General features: G+C 36.9%; 1 protein-coding gene across 2 annotated transcripts; it reads left to right on the top strand.

The window, feature by feature from the left end:
* The first annotated feature begins 556 nt into the window (after positions 1 to 556).
* LOC145213412 (structural maintenance of chromosomes protein 1A-like) lies at positions 557 to 16044 on the top strand. 2 transcript variants are annotated; one of them, XM_080081667.1, is made up of 26 exons: positions 557 to 767; positions 931 to 1108; positions 1658 to 1781; positions 2160 to 2319; positions 2426 to 2583; positions 3200 to 3370; positions 3585 to 3743; positions 3822 to 3979; positions 4120 to 4288; positions 4590 to 4745; positions 5335 to 5555; positions 6029 to 6182; positions 7586 to 7627; positions 9072 to 9222; positions 9849 to 9982; positions 10268 to 10384; positions 10469 to 10575; positions 10789 to 10945; positions 11417 to 11542; positions 11841 to 11990; positions 12341 to 12457; positions 12906 to 13100; positions 14118 to 14274; positions 14832 to 14990; positions 15322 to 15449; positions 15832 to 16044. In XM_080081667.1, the coding sequence occupies exons 1-26, from the start codon at positions 659 to 661 to the stop codon at positions 15907 to 15909; spliced, it is 3735 nt and encodes a 1244-aa protein (XP_079937793.1). In that variant the 5' UTR covers positions 557 to 658; the 3' UTR covers positions 15910 to 16044. The 2 variants fall into 2 exon arrangements, with proteins under 2 accessions (XP_079937793.1, XP_079937794.1); XM_080081668.1 differs by lacking the exon at positions 14832 to 14990.
* The last annotated feature ends 67 nt before the right edge of the window (positions 16045 to 16111 follow it).

The following is a 16111-nucleotide window of genomic DNA, read 5'->3' as shown; positions in this document are numbered from 1 at the left end:
GGTATTGCGCTGTAATAAAACGCTCATTACCAGTTGTATCTTTAATGTACTAAGCATTTTTTTGTTTAAATGTCACAGAATCTTGTAAAATCCACTATGACAACATTTTCTCCCTGAACTCCACAGCTCTGGATTAGACAAGTAAACTAAAATGGCGGCAAAATAATCTGATCGAGCGGAAAAAATGAAAATGGGTTGCTGTTGCTAATGTTATTGTTTTTGATATTTTTGATATTAGTAATTTTGTGTGTGGCTTGCTGCAGCTGCATGTAAAACTGTTCTACGTTCTGCAAACCGAATTTAAAAACTCAATTATAATTACAAATTCCATTGCAGAAAGAAAAAATCCAGACCACTGCAGAATTTCCTGCACATAAAAAAACTTTTGTGGCGGAAATTTTGGGTTGTTTTCAGAAGTTTGTAAAAGATTTTTTATGATAAAATAAACTGTTTTAGTGACTAAAAATAGTTTTAGGTTTTTTTTTATGTTTGCTACAGTAAAACATATTAACCAAGTTCAAAGTTGCTAGTTTGTGGGATAAACGGTGTAATCAAAACCTCTCTTTCTTGCACATGTAGAAGTCCTTAGATGGCAATGTTTTGAAGGGCTTCTTAATTGCTGAGTGCCTAATTTTGTTTGTAAAATATTGAAGAAATAATGAGTGGATATTTGGAAAGCATTGAGGTGGAAAACTTCAAGTCTTACCGCGGAAAAATTTTGATTCCTTTCAAGCGATTTACTGCAATTATCGGACCAAATGGATCAGGTGATAACCTAACAAATTTGTACTGTTTTTTATAGCATATTTTTCCTCTGACATATTTTTGCTTTTAGTTAGATTTGCAGTCTAGCTATAGTGTGTTGTAAATATCAATTTCTGAACGGATACAGTTGCTTTGTAAACAATAAATGGTTGATTTTATTTTTAGGGAAGTCAAATCTTATGGACGCAATTAGTTTTGTTCTTGGGGAGAAAACCAGTTCCCTTCGAGTGAAGAAACTTTCAGATTTAATTCACGGAGCTCCAATCGGTCGACCCATCGCAAATCGAGCAAGAGTTTCAGCAACTTACTGCAACGAAAATGGAGAAAAAACTGAATTTTCAAGGTAGAAAAAACAAATTGCATACTTGAGAACTGAATATGGATTTTGCAAAAACAAAAACTAAACCAAATGATATTTCTCCTGGTATAATGTCACATCTTCTTATTGTTGCCCTATTTCATGATTTTCATTTATAAACCACTGATAATGAAATGAATTATTTGTTGGAATAAAATAACAAGTGATGGGACGATATCAGATTTTGAAGCGAGTATCGATACCGTGTACGAGTACCACATGTATATACCTTCGATACCGAGTACTTAAGTGTAGTGTTGTACTTAGTTGTATATCACTGGCTAATTTTTTCCCGATTTTGTGGCAAATATATATTGGCGAAACGTTGCCCGTATTCTTATGGTGTAAACCGGCCTTTGGTATCGAACGTTGGTATTGAAAACTGGGGCAAAATATTTCAATACCTAGTATGAGTATCGATACCACTGAAATCGTTCGATAGTACCGAGTTCCGGGTGTTCGCCCAATCACTAAAATTTACTGGTTTTTCTTCAAAATTGTATCAATTAATTTCAACCATCTCATCTTGTTTAGAATCATTAAGGGTTCCTCAGCAGAACACAGAGTTAATGACAAAGTTGTTTCTCATGCTGATTACAACAAAGAAATGGAAAAAATCAATATTTTCATCAAAGTCAAAAACTTTCTTGTCTTTCAAGTAAGTTTGTTTGTAAAAAATGATTCTGTTAAACTTTTGTGGTTTAAAAAGTTGAATTGTTTTTTGATTGATTGTATTTTTATGTGAAGAACATTAAACCGTTGTCAGCGAAGTAGTGTTGTGCAGCAGTCTAGATTCATTACACGAATTACTTTTCTGTTGGTTTGTCAGGCTAAATAGTGTCACAATTTAAACTTTGCAAACTTAAAGACAGACTGCAATAAAGCTATTATTGACTTCAATGTAAATTAACTGATGAATTGAATTGCAGTTGTTTTATTTTCTTACAAATCAGCTACTTGTTTTATTTTTGTACCAAAAAATGTAGTTTAACTTTAAGAGATGATGTAGTAATAGTGATACAATTTTAATTACCAGGGTCAAGTTGGCTCGATAGCAATGAAGAATCCAAAAGAACGAACCCAACTTTTTGAGGAAATCAGCGGTTCAGGAGAGTTTAAAGAGGATTATGATAAAGCCAAAGTAGAAATGACCAAAGCAGAGCAAGACACAGAATATTCATTTCACAAGAAAAAAGGTGAAATGCTTTTTCTGTGGAAAATTTGACTTTTTGCTGGACTTTAGTTGTTAAAGATGTGGTTTGTGTTTGAGTTAATGTCGCTTACTTTGTAGTTTTGTTGCAGGGATCGCTGCCGAGCGAAAAGAGGCGAAACAGGAGAAAGACGAAGCAGAGAAATACAGAAAACTTCACGACGATCATTCCCTGGCAAAACTTCAACTAATGTTGTTTAAACTTTTTTACAATGAGAGAGAAATGGAAGCGATACATGAAGAAACTGACGTTAGTTGACATTTGTTGCGTTGAAAACAAAAAAGTTGCATACATAGACTCATATAATAACATGTTCAGTGCAGCCAGCAATCAGCCAAACACGCGTTCAATGCGGGCTTTGTTAATTGTTTCAATTATTGTGCACAATTCTCTTGTCTGCTGCAAGGCCTCAACAGCATCAATGACGAATTACAATGAAAATAATGTCACAACTTGAGCACAATAATTTGCTACTATAACTTATGCACAATATTTGGTTTAAACCTTTGCTAACAATTATACAGTATAACTACCTCAAGCATTTGTTAGAAAAGTCACTTTTGTTACATTATAATGATACAAGACCCGATTCTTTAAGTTTAACGCCACCAATTGTTGCCCCATACCCGCGCTGATAACACATTAATGGCATGGGCTGTTTGGCTTTGATGTACATTACCAGACAGTTGCATTTTTGATCAAAACTCTAACTCTAAGCAAAACATATTTTGACAGAGATTTATATCAACTGGACTAAAAGTGTTAACTGTTTTTGTAACATTTCTTCAAAACCTTTTTTTTATACAGTTTTATCTCCACTTGCAGTACTGGGTAAATGTTAGTTTAATGAAATTTGTTTTGACAGACGAAGAACCGCGACATAAAGCATCACCTCAAGAAGCGTGAAAAAATTGATGAAGAAGTGAAAAAACGAAAACAAGAACAAGGAAAATTTCTTCGGGAATTATCTGCTTTCGACAAAAAGATTCAAGAAAAAGAAACTGAATTAAACAAGAAAAGACCTTTGTACATTAAAGTGAGATATCAAATAGCTTTTTGTAATCAGTTGATTAAATAATGTTGGCTATTTTCATGCAAGTTAGCCATGCAAGATGCTTTTTACCAAAGAATAAAATACCACTTTTATATGTGCAGAAATAATCACATGACAGACCACGGCACAAACCATTGTGCTTTACATCAAGTTAAACTCCAAATAAACATCTTTAAAGTATTTTGTTTTCTTGCAGGCAAAGGAAAACACAAACTTTGTGATGAAGAAATTAGAATCAGCTAAAAAATCTCTTCGAACTGCTGAAAACCGCCACGAAAGCCACATGCATGTTATTAAGGATTTGGAAAATCAACTTTCTGAAATTGAGCAGAAGCGACAAGAGTTTGACGGACAGGTGCGAATAAATAAAGATAAAAACTAATTATAAATTAGGTACAATTGATCTGTTTATAAACACAAATATGTCCACTAGGTGGAGATGGAGAGTCAAGGTGAGGGTCGTGATCTTGAACTTGAGGAGTCACAGATTCGTGAATACAACCACCTGAAGGAGGAAGCAGCAAAAAGATCGACTGCCATCAATACAGAGATTGAGACACTCCAACGAGAACAACAGAGTGATCAGGAAAAGTAAGTTGAGTGTAGGGGCTGTGATAAGACATAAAATATACAAAGGTTTAGCTTATTTTGTGTGTGTCAAATATTTACTATTTGTTATGGCTTGTTGCATAAATGGTCGTATCAGTTATTTCTTTCTTTGCCTGTATTAGGTTGGATGCAGAACGGCGTAAGAAAAGCGAACTTTGGTCACAGCAGCGACAAAAACAAAAGGAATTGGAAGAGGCATCAGCTCGTGCCGAGAAATTAAGGGATTACATCGAAACAAGCCGAAAAACTTTGCAAGAACATAAACAACTTAAACAACAGCTTGAAAATCAGGTGAGTTGTTGTAACACTTCAATATTATCAACATAGTGTTATTGTCAAAATAAATATGACCACGGTACATTTGTCTGTTTGATATTTAATGTGGTGATTAGAAATATTAGGATTATGACTAACAATCAATTCAGCCAAACAGGGACTTGGTTGTAAACAGATGCCATTGCTGGTTTGGTGCTCTGTGACTTGACACAGCTCCTGATCACTGCAATTATATACCCGTACTACGAAGTGAAAACAACATTGTAGACATTTGTTAACAAATTTGTGTATAAATTTTCTGTTTTTCTGTCACCAGGTTCAAAGTTCGTTCGAGCGAATTCGTGAAATCAACATTGAACTTGAAGAGGTGATGAGAAAACAGGGAGATGCAAAAGTTGATCGGACGGAAAGTTCCAGACAGAAACGAAGATTGGAATTACTTGAGACACTGAGGAGGCTGTTTCCTGGTGTGGTGAGTAATGATAGCTGTGTTAAGCTATCCCTGCTTTGTGCAGTCAACCGTAGCAAGTGTTTTGTCACATGATATCATAAATTTCATCCTTTTCTAGGAGTTAATTAAAAACATTTTATTTGAAAACATCTCTTTAGTTACACAAAATTTATCCACAATTAATTCAAATTTTATTTCACAAACTTTAGCGAAAATGTACAAGGATATGATGAAAAATAATTACACAAGATTTTTATATCCCGCTGCTCTTGTGCATTTTCGCGTGTTGCTCGCAATATATCATTCATTGCTCTGAAGAAGCCCTACCGTTCTAGTATACAACAACTAGTATTTTGTTTAGCATAACACCAGTTGAACGACAAATTAGTTTAATATGCAACCTGGTGGACGAAACGCTTGTTCTGGATTTTCTGTAAATGTTTGTCATTAAGCAATATATGTCATAAGTTATGCCCCTTTTCCTTTCACAATTCCAATTTATGATTTTTGTGTTTAGTTTCCCCAAGTTATATTGACTCATCTCTTACAAACCTGGTCATGGTTCAGTGCTCGAAGCTAGCTTGCAAACCCACTTTGCTTATTGTTGCAGTACGGTCGAGTTTTGGATCTGTGTGAACCGGTGCACAATAGATACAAGATTGCAATCACCAAAGTTCTGGGCAAGTACATGTACGCGATCGTGTGCGATACGGAGAAAACTGCTCGAGATTGTATCCAGTATATGAAGGAACAATGCGCTGAGCCAGAAACATTTCTTCCTTTGGATTATATTGATGCAAAACCAATCAATGACCAGCTGAGAGAAATTAGGTGAGTGACAACTTAACACTAATGGTAAATATTAGGGATGGGCCGAGCCGAGCCAGAACCCGAGTACTCGGTACCGAACATCGCTGTTTTAAATGCTCGGTTCTCGACCAAATACAACATTTGCGGTGTTGGCCCATCCCTAGTAAATATTATGCTATAAAAGTCAAGTTATACTTGAACACAAAGTAAGTTTCAATCATGAGGTGGGCTTGACAATAAAAAAACATAAATCAATAATCTTTTGTTCTTAATTATGAAACTACCAGCTTTAACAACACAGAACTCAAAATAATCATTTAGTTACCCCCTAAACATATAGTTAAACTACTCCCACTAGGGTAATTACCCACAGGTTAAGTACCACTGACTGAAAGAATCAAAGTTCTGCTCAAATTTGACAAAACTATAGTTTACTCATAAATGTTGGATGTCAACCCGTCCACAAATGTGATTTTGTTGCACAACTTTTGCAGGGAGCCGCGTGGAGTCAAACTTGTGATTGATGTTATCAAGTACGAACTCCCAGCTATCAAGCGAGCGTTGCAGTTTACTTGCGGGAATTCACTGGTTTGTGAAAATGCCGATGATGCACGAAGGGTTGCGTTCGGTCAAGTGCAACGACACAAGGTTTGTAGTTAAACGTGTTTTACACTTTGTTTGTCTTAATGCGTTTGTAAATTGCCTTGAGTCTATTAAAACAATAAGATTAAATTCAATTATGTTCAAGGGGGTGAATTTTTAGATCTCATTGATATGTATTGTGTTTTGCAACAACAGCTAAGTGATATAAGTGGTAGTAAATAACCTTGGGTCATTCAAAATAGTACAGTGCCGGCAAAAAAAATCTTTACATTCAGTGGGCAAAAAAAAACTTTACATGTCAATTATCCATAAGTTCTTAGCTTACTGTTTTCGCCAAAAGCATTGTGTTACAAAAATGCTCATAGTTATTTCATCAGCTACTGTCTGGCTACACTTCACCGCAAAGCCATTGCTCTGCGTGCCCAGTGTTGCTTTACAGCTTCGTGAATAGTAAAGTCGGTGAAATCACACAATGTTTTGTATTTTCCTAAAGTTTTGAGGTCTTGTAAAAAAAATTTTTAAACACGAAAATGGGTCAAAAGAAGATGCAAATGGAAGAACAATCTTGTGCCTTGACTTTGCTAGAGAATTGAGATTCTGTGATTGCTGTTGCCAGAGATATTGGGGGTCTCAAGAAGGGTAATTTATCAATTAAAAGGTCAGCGGCGTAATTGCCAAACAGGTTGGTTCCGGGGAGCAAATCAGGTTCTGGCACAGCTAAGAAGACTTCGCCAAGTACGGATAAGCTTACAAAGCATGAAGTAACCCCATATCCATCTATAACCGCCGTTGAATTAAAAAACAAGCACACTGAGCTTCTCCACAACGTTTCAAACAGGACAAGTCGTCATCGACTCCACAAGGATCTTGAGCTACCATGTCGCCGTGCAGCCAAGAAGCCCATGCTCACTGCAGCAATCAAAGAATTTCCCTTCTTTAACAATGTCAAGGCACAAGATTTTTCTTCTATTTGCATCTTCTTTCGACCATTTTTGGTGCATGAAAAAAAATTTTGCAAGACCTCAAAACTTTAGGAAAATAAGAAATATTGTGTGATTTCACCACCTTATTATTCACGAAGCTGTAAAGCAACACTAGGCACGCAGAGCAATGGCCTTGCTTTAAAGTGTAGCTAGACAGTAGCTTATGACATAACTATAAGCGTTTTTGCAACGCAATGCTTTTGGCGGAAACAGTAAGCTAATAACTTTTTGCAGAATTGACATGTAAAGTTTTTTTTTTGCCATTGAATGTAAAGATGTTTTTTGCCGGCACTGTAAGGTTGCATTCATTTTTACAGGGCCATGTTCTAAATCTAATTCATATGTATGTAGATTTTCATTTATTTTTTACATGTATTGTGTTTGCAACCATAGTAAAGTGATATAAGTTTGTAAACTTCACCGGTTCTTGTTTTTCTTTTGGTTAAACTTAAAGTCTCTGTTCAGGATAGCTTTGGTCGTCAGGACGGCATCGCAAAACGAAACCAGGTTACCGTTGCTATGGTGTGCTTGTTGCATGGCAACTAACATAATTTTGGTGTGGCTTGATGAACATAATAGCATTTTTGTGATTGACTTGCAGTAGTTATGTCATTCAACTGTTATTCGTGCATGACGAAATATGCATGACGTTTTTCATCTGTGCAAATCAGATAAGCTTCGTGTCATGGGAAATACCCACATCTAAGTTTTGTGATTTGTGATCATATAATTCAATGATTTGGTGGTTGGTTGTATGATATCTGTTCAAATTTACCTCACAACTGTCAATCAAGGCTGATGGTCATGGTCAATGAACTACCCCTAATTCTGTAAAGCCACACTGCCATCACATGCAGCAAAAATCCACAGCATAAAGTTTTAACTTGATTCGGACTAACATATTGCAGAGGCACAAATTATATATGTTCGAACTGATCATCCAGTAGGGGAAAATGGGTTTTAATGTATTATGGTGATAAAGCATTATTTCTGTTCAAAGCATTGAGCAATAATGACAATATTATTAAAGTACTATCAAAATAGCACAGTTGCAATATGAGTATGTAGTTCTGCAGAAACCTCTTGCAGAGCGGTAGTTAGTGCTGTGGGAAATTGTAGCAATCACTAAACACATACCAAACAAGCTGGTAGTTCACCTGTAAACTTAGCAAACTGATTATTTGTACCAATTTGACTGTTGCCTGCTAGTAATATGATTTTACTCCACACACTTACAATTTTAAATTTATTCTTGCCACAATTGTTGATGAGCATGGCATAATACAGTTCCATTTCAATCTTTTTTTCCAAACGCACCTGCACCAGTCACAGTCAAGATAACACTTTCGAACACTTTATCTGTTTGGTCTGCAAAGTGTTCATACTTTACTTCAACTTGTTCATTTGCTCTAATCCAGTGGTTCCCAACCTTTTTTGTCCTGTGCACCCTTTCCCTACAAGTTTGGTTTGGCTAAAATACCGTGCAGTAATAACACATAGCACAGACAACCAGTAAGAGATTAATATTGTGACACAAATTCCACCGTACAAATTACAAAATTCCCCCCTGGTTGGGAACCACTTCTGTAACCAGTTTCAAAAGTTTGGTTTCAACAAAGTCTGTAGTTGCTTGATCATCCAAGTCTTTTATCTGTTTAACCCTTGCATGCTGAACACGAGTTCTGTAACATTGTTTGTGAAAAACATAACAACTATCAAGTCTATAGAGCTCTTCTGGCAAAAGTATTTTTATTCCGACGTTTGGAACTGTTAAGAAGCTAAATGAGGAAAAAACGGCCCAAATAGACGTAAAAAGCGACATTCTTGATATTTAAAACAGTTCGGCAAATGCTCATACCATCATCAGTGATATGAGTATATAAAGTATATCGCTTTTCACGTCTATTTGGGCCGTTATTTTCACCATTAAATAACAACTATTGCTGTGCAGGCTGTAGCACTGGATGGAACTCTGTTTCAAAAATCTGGTGTGATTTCTGGAGGAGCAACCGATCTGAAGAAGAAAGCTCAAAAGTGGGACGAGAAGGTGTTGGATCATTTGCAATCGAGGAAGGAAAAGTTGACGGAGGAACTCAAGCAAGGTGGGTCGGGAACATTCGTGGGGAAAGTTTTTATGTTTGCAAGCAATCTGTTACAAATAAGTACGGGGAGAAAATGAGGGGTTACTCTGTGAGGCAATAATCATGTTTTTTGACAAAAACAAGCGAGGGTAAAAACGATTGTTCCATTTTTCTCCTGCTTAACATATTTGGTTGCACACAGTGTTTTTTAACGTGTTTTGCACAATATGATGACATTTTGGACTACTGGGCACATTTACATCATTACTCAGCACTTAAGTTAAATTATTTCTTGTTAATGAAATCTCCTTTCAAGTAAAGCAACAACCGCGATTCAGGGTCATTAAAATCAGATCAAGAAAATGCAGCGTGAAATCCACTAAATCTGTCGCTTGCATTCTGCTTTTATAACATCCGTATGTGTCGAAAAACAATATAAAAAGTAGGATAAACCCATTAAATAACAGCAAAAAATGCATTTACTGTATAGGACGTCGAAACGTTGGTATATAAATACGATTGCCAGAAGAGCTCTAGAAGCTTTCTTTTTTGCCTGGCAGCAATAGCTTATATATGGGTGTATTGGTTTTCACGCTGAATTTTCTTACTCGGCACCTTTTAATCAAGTTTTGTGTGAAAAAATGCAGAAATGAAGAAGAAACGCAAGGAAGCCGACTTGAAAAATGTGATAAGTCAGATAACTGGACTGGAAAGTCGGATAAAATACACCCAGAATGATTTGGACAATACTGAGAAGAGAAGTATGAAAGATCACGATGAGGTGAATGTTTGAGGCTTGTGAGAAGTATTGGTTGATAAATTATATATGGCTGACTTGCAATGTGTAAACTTGATCTTGAAGTTGTGTTGTCAATCCCAAAATACTGCAAGTTAAATAGTGTTTCTTTTTCCTTCTATTTATAACATGGTAGTTACTAATTTTCCCAAAATGAGCCAAAAAGTTGTAAATGTTACAAATTGGTTGAAAACGATTTTTGTGTGTGTGTTGTTTTAAAAAAGAAAGAAGGCTGCATAAAAATAACCGGACAATGAATTTTATTTTTAGAAAATTGTTGAATTAGAGCAAGTACTTCAAAACTTTGAGCCAAGGTTTATGGAAATTGAGGAACGGATTCGGTCGAGAGAGGGGGAAATCGGACATTATAAGTTATCTATGAACGAGGTCAACATATTTGAGAAATTTGCTGATTTTTATAAAACTTTTTTCTGTGGATTGAAACATGACACACGAATTTTTGCTCTACAGGTTGAGGATGATGTTTTCCGGACTTTCTGTGTCCAAATTGGAGTTCCAAATATTCGAGTTTATGAGGAGAGAGAGCTAAGAAGACAACAGGAGACGCTTAAGAAAAGGTGGCAGGGTCTTTTGACCAAAAACTTGTTTGTTATTATTTTTCCTCACTGTTAGTAATCTTTCCTAAAATCACAATTAAACAATCGACTGGAAAAAAATTGGTTGTATTTGAATCCCATTTTGGCATTAGGGTTTTTATACTGTAGGAAATTGTCGTGTTGTGTTTATGATCTTTATGTTCATGATCAAAAAAATTTGGATTTTTTTTGTAGATTGGAGTTTGACAACCAGAAGTCGCGCTTGACTAACCAGCTTGAGTACGAGAACTCGCTGGATACTTTTCAAAACGTGATGAAATGGCGGGAAATGATTGGAAATGACGAGAAAAATATCGAGAACCACAAGAGGGAGGAAAAGAGAACAATGAAGGTTTGAGCATAGAAATCATATAAACCCAGTGTTGGAAAAATTGTTGGTCTGTTGCTCAGAGTTGTAAACGGGCCTGAAATTGGGGCCCGAACCCGAATCGTTTTTGAGAAGCCCGTTTCGGCCCGAAAGTTTGATTGACAGGCCTATACATTGAAGCCCCAAGAAAGACCAAGACAACAAACACAATAGACAACTGGTCTTGAACAAACGGTTTTAGGGATGTTTGACATTAGGTCAGGTCCAACAACGGGCTAATTAGCAAGTTAAATGTTTTCAAAAACACAAAAACATACTGACACAGAGTGTAAAGTCAGGCCCGTTTATCTGAAGAAACCTAAGCCCGAAACTCGACCTGATGAGCCCGACCCGACTTATAACTCTGGTGTTGCTGTCGATGTGTTTGCATTTTCATTGCTTATTTTTTTGTTTAATTTTTCAATATTTGTGACAAAAACTTGAAACTTTTTTTAGTTGATCCAAGAAACTGAAGATGAGCTTCAAAATTTGAAATCGCAAAAGATTGAGAAAAAACACGAAAGTGACAAGAAATGTGCGGAAATTGAGGATTTAAGGAAGGATTTGGGCAAAGTTGCAAAGGTTACCTGAAACATATGCTTGGGTTTAAGTGGGGATTTGGCAGCTTAAAGCGCTCTTTTTTCTATTTCCATGGAAATTACAAAAACTTGTAATGAAAACATCAAATGATCACGTTGTTTTGTTATTTTTTTATTTTTTTTCTTAGAAATTGTTCTTTTTGTTAACACACGGTTGGAATTTATTGTGCGTGAAACATTTGCACTAAGTTTGCCCAGTTGTATTGACAACCACCTAACCCTGCGATAAAGCTTTTAACAGTTCCAAGTCACAATAAATTTGACATATCTTGTGTTTAAAGGAATTGAGCCAGTACCAGAAGCTGATCACTGCTCAGGAGTTGAAGCTGGAACAGAAGAAAGAAACTCGTCATTCCCTGCTTCAGCAATGCAAGATGGACGACATTCCTCTGCCCTTAAAGAAAGGCTCAATGACAGAAGTTGACCCCTCTGTAAGTCTTCACCTCCCCTATCTGATATAGCCGCCGAGTGGTTAGCGCAACCGCCTTGTGATCACAAGGTCATGGGTTCTAACCCTATCTCGGTCGCCAGTGTTTTCCTGAGCAAAAAAATTTAGCGGCATTGCTCCAACCCAGGTTCCCAATGGGTTAAAATTTATAAACTGCCTAAAATCGAAAACATCGAATAAAAACGATCATCGGACTTGCAATAAAAACAGGCAGCTTAAAGGCGGACTCATTGTGAGCATAACGCATTCAGGCGTTGCCCGCCCACCGACGATAAAAACAAACAAACAGATAAATTTTTCTGCTCGTTTTGTTTAATCTTTTTTGTGTGACAGGATTTAGCCTCAGAGCAGTCGAGCATGGGAGTTTCAAGCTCGCAGCACACTAGCGCCATCTATGAGAGAGAAGCACAACTCGAAATCGAATACAAAAAACTTCCGCATGATTTGAAGGTAAATATTTGAACAATTGAATAAAACAAACACCATTATGACGTGTCTGGTAGATTGGTCTTTTGTTTAATTTATTTACATCAGTGCAGGGTTTTCCAAAATTGTGGGTCGGGACCCCAAGTGTTGTGGGAAAGGGTAAATATGTGTGGTCACAAACAAGTCATGAGATTGTTGAGTTTAATATTGTTGATGTCGCCTTCAAAACTATGTTTTGTGGAATTATATGAGATGTTCGGTGACAACTTGGTCAAAAAAAGCTTCCGACAACATTCATGGGCAATTTTTTTTAATTTTGAAACATAGGGATTAGGGAAGTGGCCAATGATTAAAAAAAAATTGGAAAAGTCATAATTTAGTGAGTTTTGTTTCAAGAATGTTGATTATAATTAGTGGAGCATTGTTCGTGCACAATGAAACATATTGTGACATCATAATGTTTCTGTTTCAGCATTTGGACCTGGATGAAGTGAAGCGTGAAGGTGACCGACTACAGTCACGGTTGAACGATTTGCACCTCACTATCCAGCAACACAGCGCCCCCAACATGAAAGCTGTCACCCACCTGGATGAGGTGAAGTCCCGATACCACGAATCGAAGGATCAGTTTGACAATGTCAGGAGAAGAGCCAAGAAGGCAAAGCAGGTGACAAATGTTGTTGGTTTATCCTTTTTTGGTTTGTAAACATTTTTCTCGTATTGGTTCAGATCGAGCTAGCGGCTTCTTTACTAAATAGTTGTGCATATTATTTTTGTCAGTATTTTTCTTTTCTTTTTTCTTTCTAACGCTGGTTTGTACCACGCGTTTTGTTCAAAAAAGAATGTTAGATATTAGATAAAAAAGAGTGCTTTAAATTTATTCAAATTTGGACAGATGTTAGTTATTAATCCAAATTTAATCCTTCTGAAATTTGACCCCAAACGACCCAGCGGTTCACCCACAAGCCCCTAAAACGATTTAAAAAAACGGTCAAATCGCGGGCCGCACATGTGCATCACACAAAGTGATTTTGCTTTGTTTCTTACCAAATATGCTTAACTACAAGTATAATTCGTATTTGATTCTAGCCACAATTTGCCAGATTGCAGAAAACTAGCATCAGGCGCATTAGTCAGCGCAAAAATAATATTTTAATATATTAATATATTTTTAAAATATGTAATAATTGGACTCGTTTGTCAGTACTTTTGAAATCCAAGCGTCTCTGCAGGCTGCCCAGCCCTGATCTAGGAGTTATATGCTTTGTTGGTTTGTGCAATGTAAGGTCTTTTTAAAATAATTCCAACTTTTAATAGGATTCATTTATTTTTGACCCCAGAGTATATGTTTTTAGCTTAACCAGTCTATAAAGTAAAAAATATATACGCCCTAATGTGCTAAAACAATTTCTCCTTGTTGCTGTTAATTTTTTTACAAATACATATTTTTTATCAGTTAAGATGAACATAAATTCATAACTGGGATTTATTTTCATCTTAACTGATACTGGTCAATCTGGCGTAGCTCAGTTGGTAGAGCGGAAAGACTCCTGTCGTGGGTTCGAACCCCACCGCAGGGCCTTGCTAAATGGTGGTGAATGTTTGGTGACTTTCTGACTCGGTATCACGCCTTCAATTGGCCTGGCGTACTATGATCTTTTTATGATTTCTTTTATTTATTTAGGATTTTGAGGCGATCCGCAAAAAACGCTTGGAACATTTCAATCAATGCTTCGATTACGTTTCGACGAAGATCGACGACATTTACAAGGATTTGTCCCGAAACAACAGCGCACAGGCTTTCCTGGGGCCAGAAAATCCCGAGGAACCATATTTGGACGGTAAGATGTGCTTTAAAACACCACTTGGGGGGTACGATGTGATTTAAACTAGTGATGCACCGAACCCGCCTAAAAAGGTTCAGACCGAAACCGAATATTCGGCTGAATCAGGCCAAACCTAAAATCCCCATTTCTTATGGATGTTTTTAACTGGATCTAGTGTTGTCGATGGGGGTTAACTTAATTTCGACAAACCAAAATCACTTCACAATGCGGAAGCTTTACTAAACTTGTGATATTTTGCAGACAGCATTGCTTGTATTTTAGAGATGCAACAAATAGCTAATATAAGGCGTTTGGTATTGGCGAAAATAAAATGTAAGACTTTAATTCAATGCAATCAAAAAATTCGGTTTTGGCCGAAGTATCAAAAAAGTCCGGGCCGAAACCGAAACATTGTAAAACGGCGTATTCGGCCGAGTTTTGAAGTTCGTTTTTTGATTACCTCGCTTCGACCAGAATAGACAATTGGCATATTTTTGACTTAATTTATAATGTTAGCAAACCCCTTTCTTAATATTTGCACAACAATCCACACGGTGTCACTGTTGTTGCAGGCACCACATACAACTGTGTGGCACCGGGAAAGCGCTTCCGTCCAATGGACAACTTGTCCGGTGGCGAGAAGACTGTGGCCGCTCTCGCGTTGATATTTGCCATCCACGATTATCAGCCTTCACCGTTCTTCGTGCTGGATGAAATCGATGCTGCTCTCGGTCAGTGTGTCCACATGAGGGCGCTACAACGCCTTTCTAATGTCTGTAAATGTTGGCCGAGCGGTCCAGGGCGCGTTTGGCACATAAATACTGACTAAAAACTGATCGGGGTTCGTCCCTGGGAGCGTCCTGGGTTCGAACCCCGTGACAAACAACAAGTCGGCATTTTTTTTCTCACTAAAAAATTTCCACGCTTTTTAAATATTTTACGGTAAATGAAGGGTAGTTTATTTTTTCCCTCTAAGTTTTCAGGTTTGAAACATTTCTTAATTTCATTTAATTTTGTTGTGTTTCGATGATCATTACCGTTACGGAAAAGGTTTACTTGCAGACAACACGAACATTGGAAAAGTAGCGGAATACATCAAACAAATGTCACACAAGGTTCAATGTATTGTGATCTCACTGAAGGAGGAATTCTACAACAAAGTTGACGCGTTGGTGGGGATTTACCCGGAGGTGAGATACCGATTGGTAATTGTTTAAAATAATTTTCTTTCAATTCCACCAAGCGACCATGTTGTACCAAGCAAACATATGGTGCTTAATAAACCAGTTGTACCAAGCAAACATATAGTACCTAAGGAACCTGTTGTACCAATTAAACATGTTGTGTCTAAAAATCTCGTTGTACCAAGCAAACATGTGCTAACTGAAGGACCTATTGTACCAAGCAAACGTATAATAACTAAAGAACCCGTTGTACCAAACATCTCAAACTTTTATAACTCATTATACGTATCCATTACAAACCAATTTTGTTTTAACGAAGTGAGGACAGGTGTTTGTGTTGATAATAAAATGCAGAACATTCATCTGATTTACTTCCGTGTTTTTACAGCAAGGTGACGGTTGCATTGCAAGCAAGGTCATGACCCTTGACCTCTCATGTTACCCGGATGTTCAACCGAATGAGTAAAATCGGAAACAAATTGAGGAATTTTGTCCAAATCCCTTTATGTGTGTTTCCCACTGCCATTTGTTGTACAGAAATTTTGTTGTTGTTGATTGTTCTTGTTGAGATTGACAAGAATAAAACGCTTGTTGTATTGTGCATGTAGGATTTCACCGAAATTGTAGGACTGAAACAAAATAGGCCTACAGAAATTTTGTGGACATTT

Source organism: Phallusia mammillata, chromosome 2 (assembly GCF_965637545.1).
Source record: "Phallusia mammillata chromosome 2, kaPhaMamm4.hap1.1, whole genome shotgun sequence".
Classification (NCBI taxonomy): Eukaryota; Metazoa; Chordata; class Ascidiacea; order Phlebobranchia; family Ascidiidae; genus Phallusia; species Phallusia mammillata.
The sequence above is the reverse complement of the archived record's forward strand: the minus strand, read 5'-3'. Positions and strand labels throughout refer to the sequence as shown.

Bases quoted from the DNA above. Each gene is read 5' to 3' on its own strand.
- LOC145213412 (XM_080081667.1), top strand. From the start codon at position 659: ATGAGTGGATATTTGGAAAGCATTGAGGTGGAAAACTTCAAGTCTTAC. The intron at 9,223-9,848 runs GTGGGTCGGGAA...GAAAAAATGCAG, and splicing joins GACGGAGGAACTCAAGCAAG to AAATGAAGAAGAAACGCAAG. The intron at 13,101-14,117 runs GTGACAAATGTT...TTATTTATTTAG, and splicing joins GAGCCAAGAAGGCAAAGCAG to GATTTTGAGGCGATCCGCAA.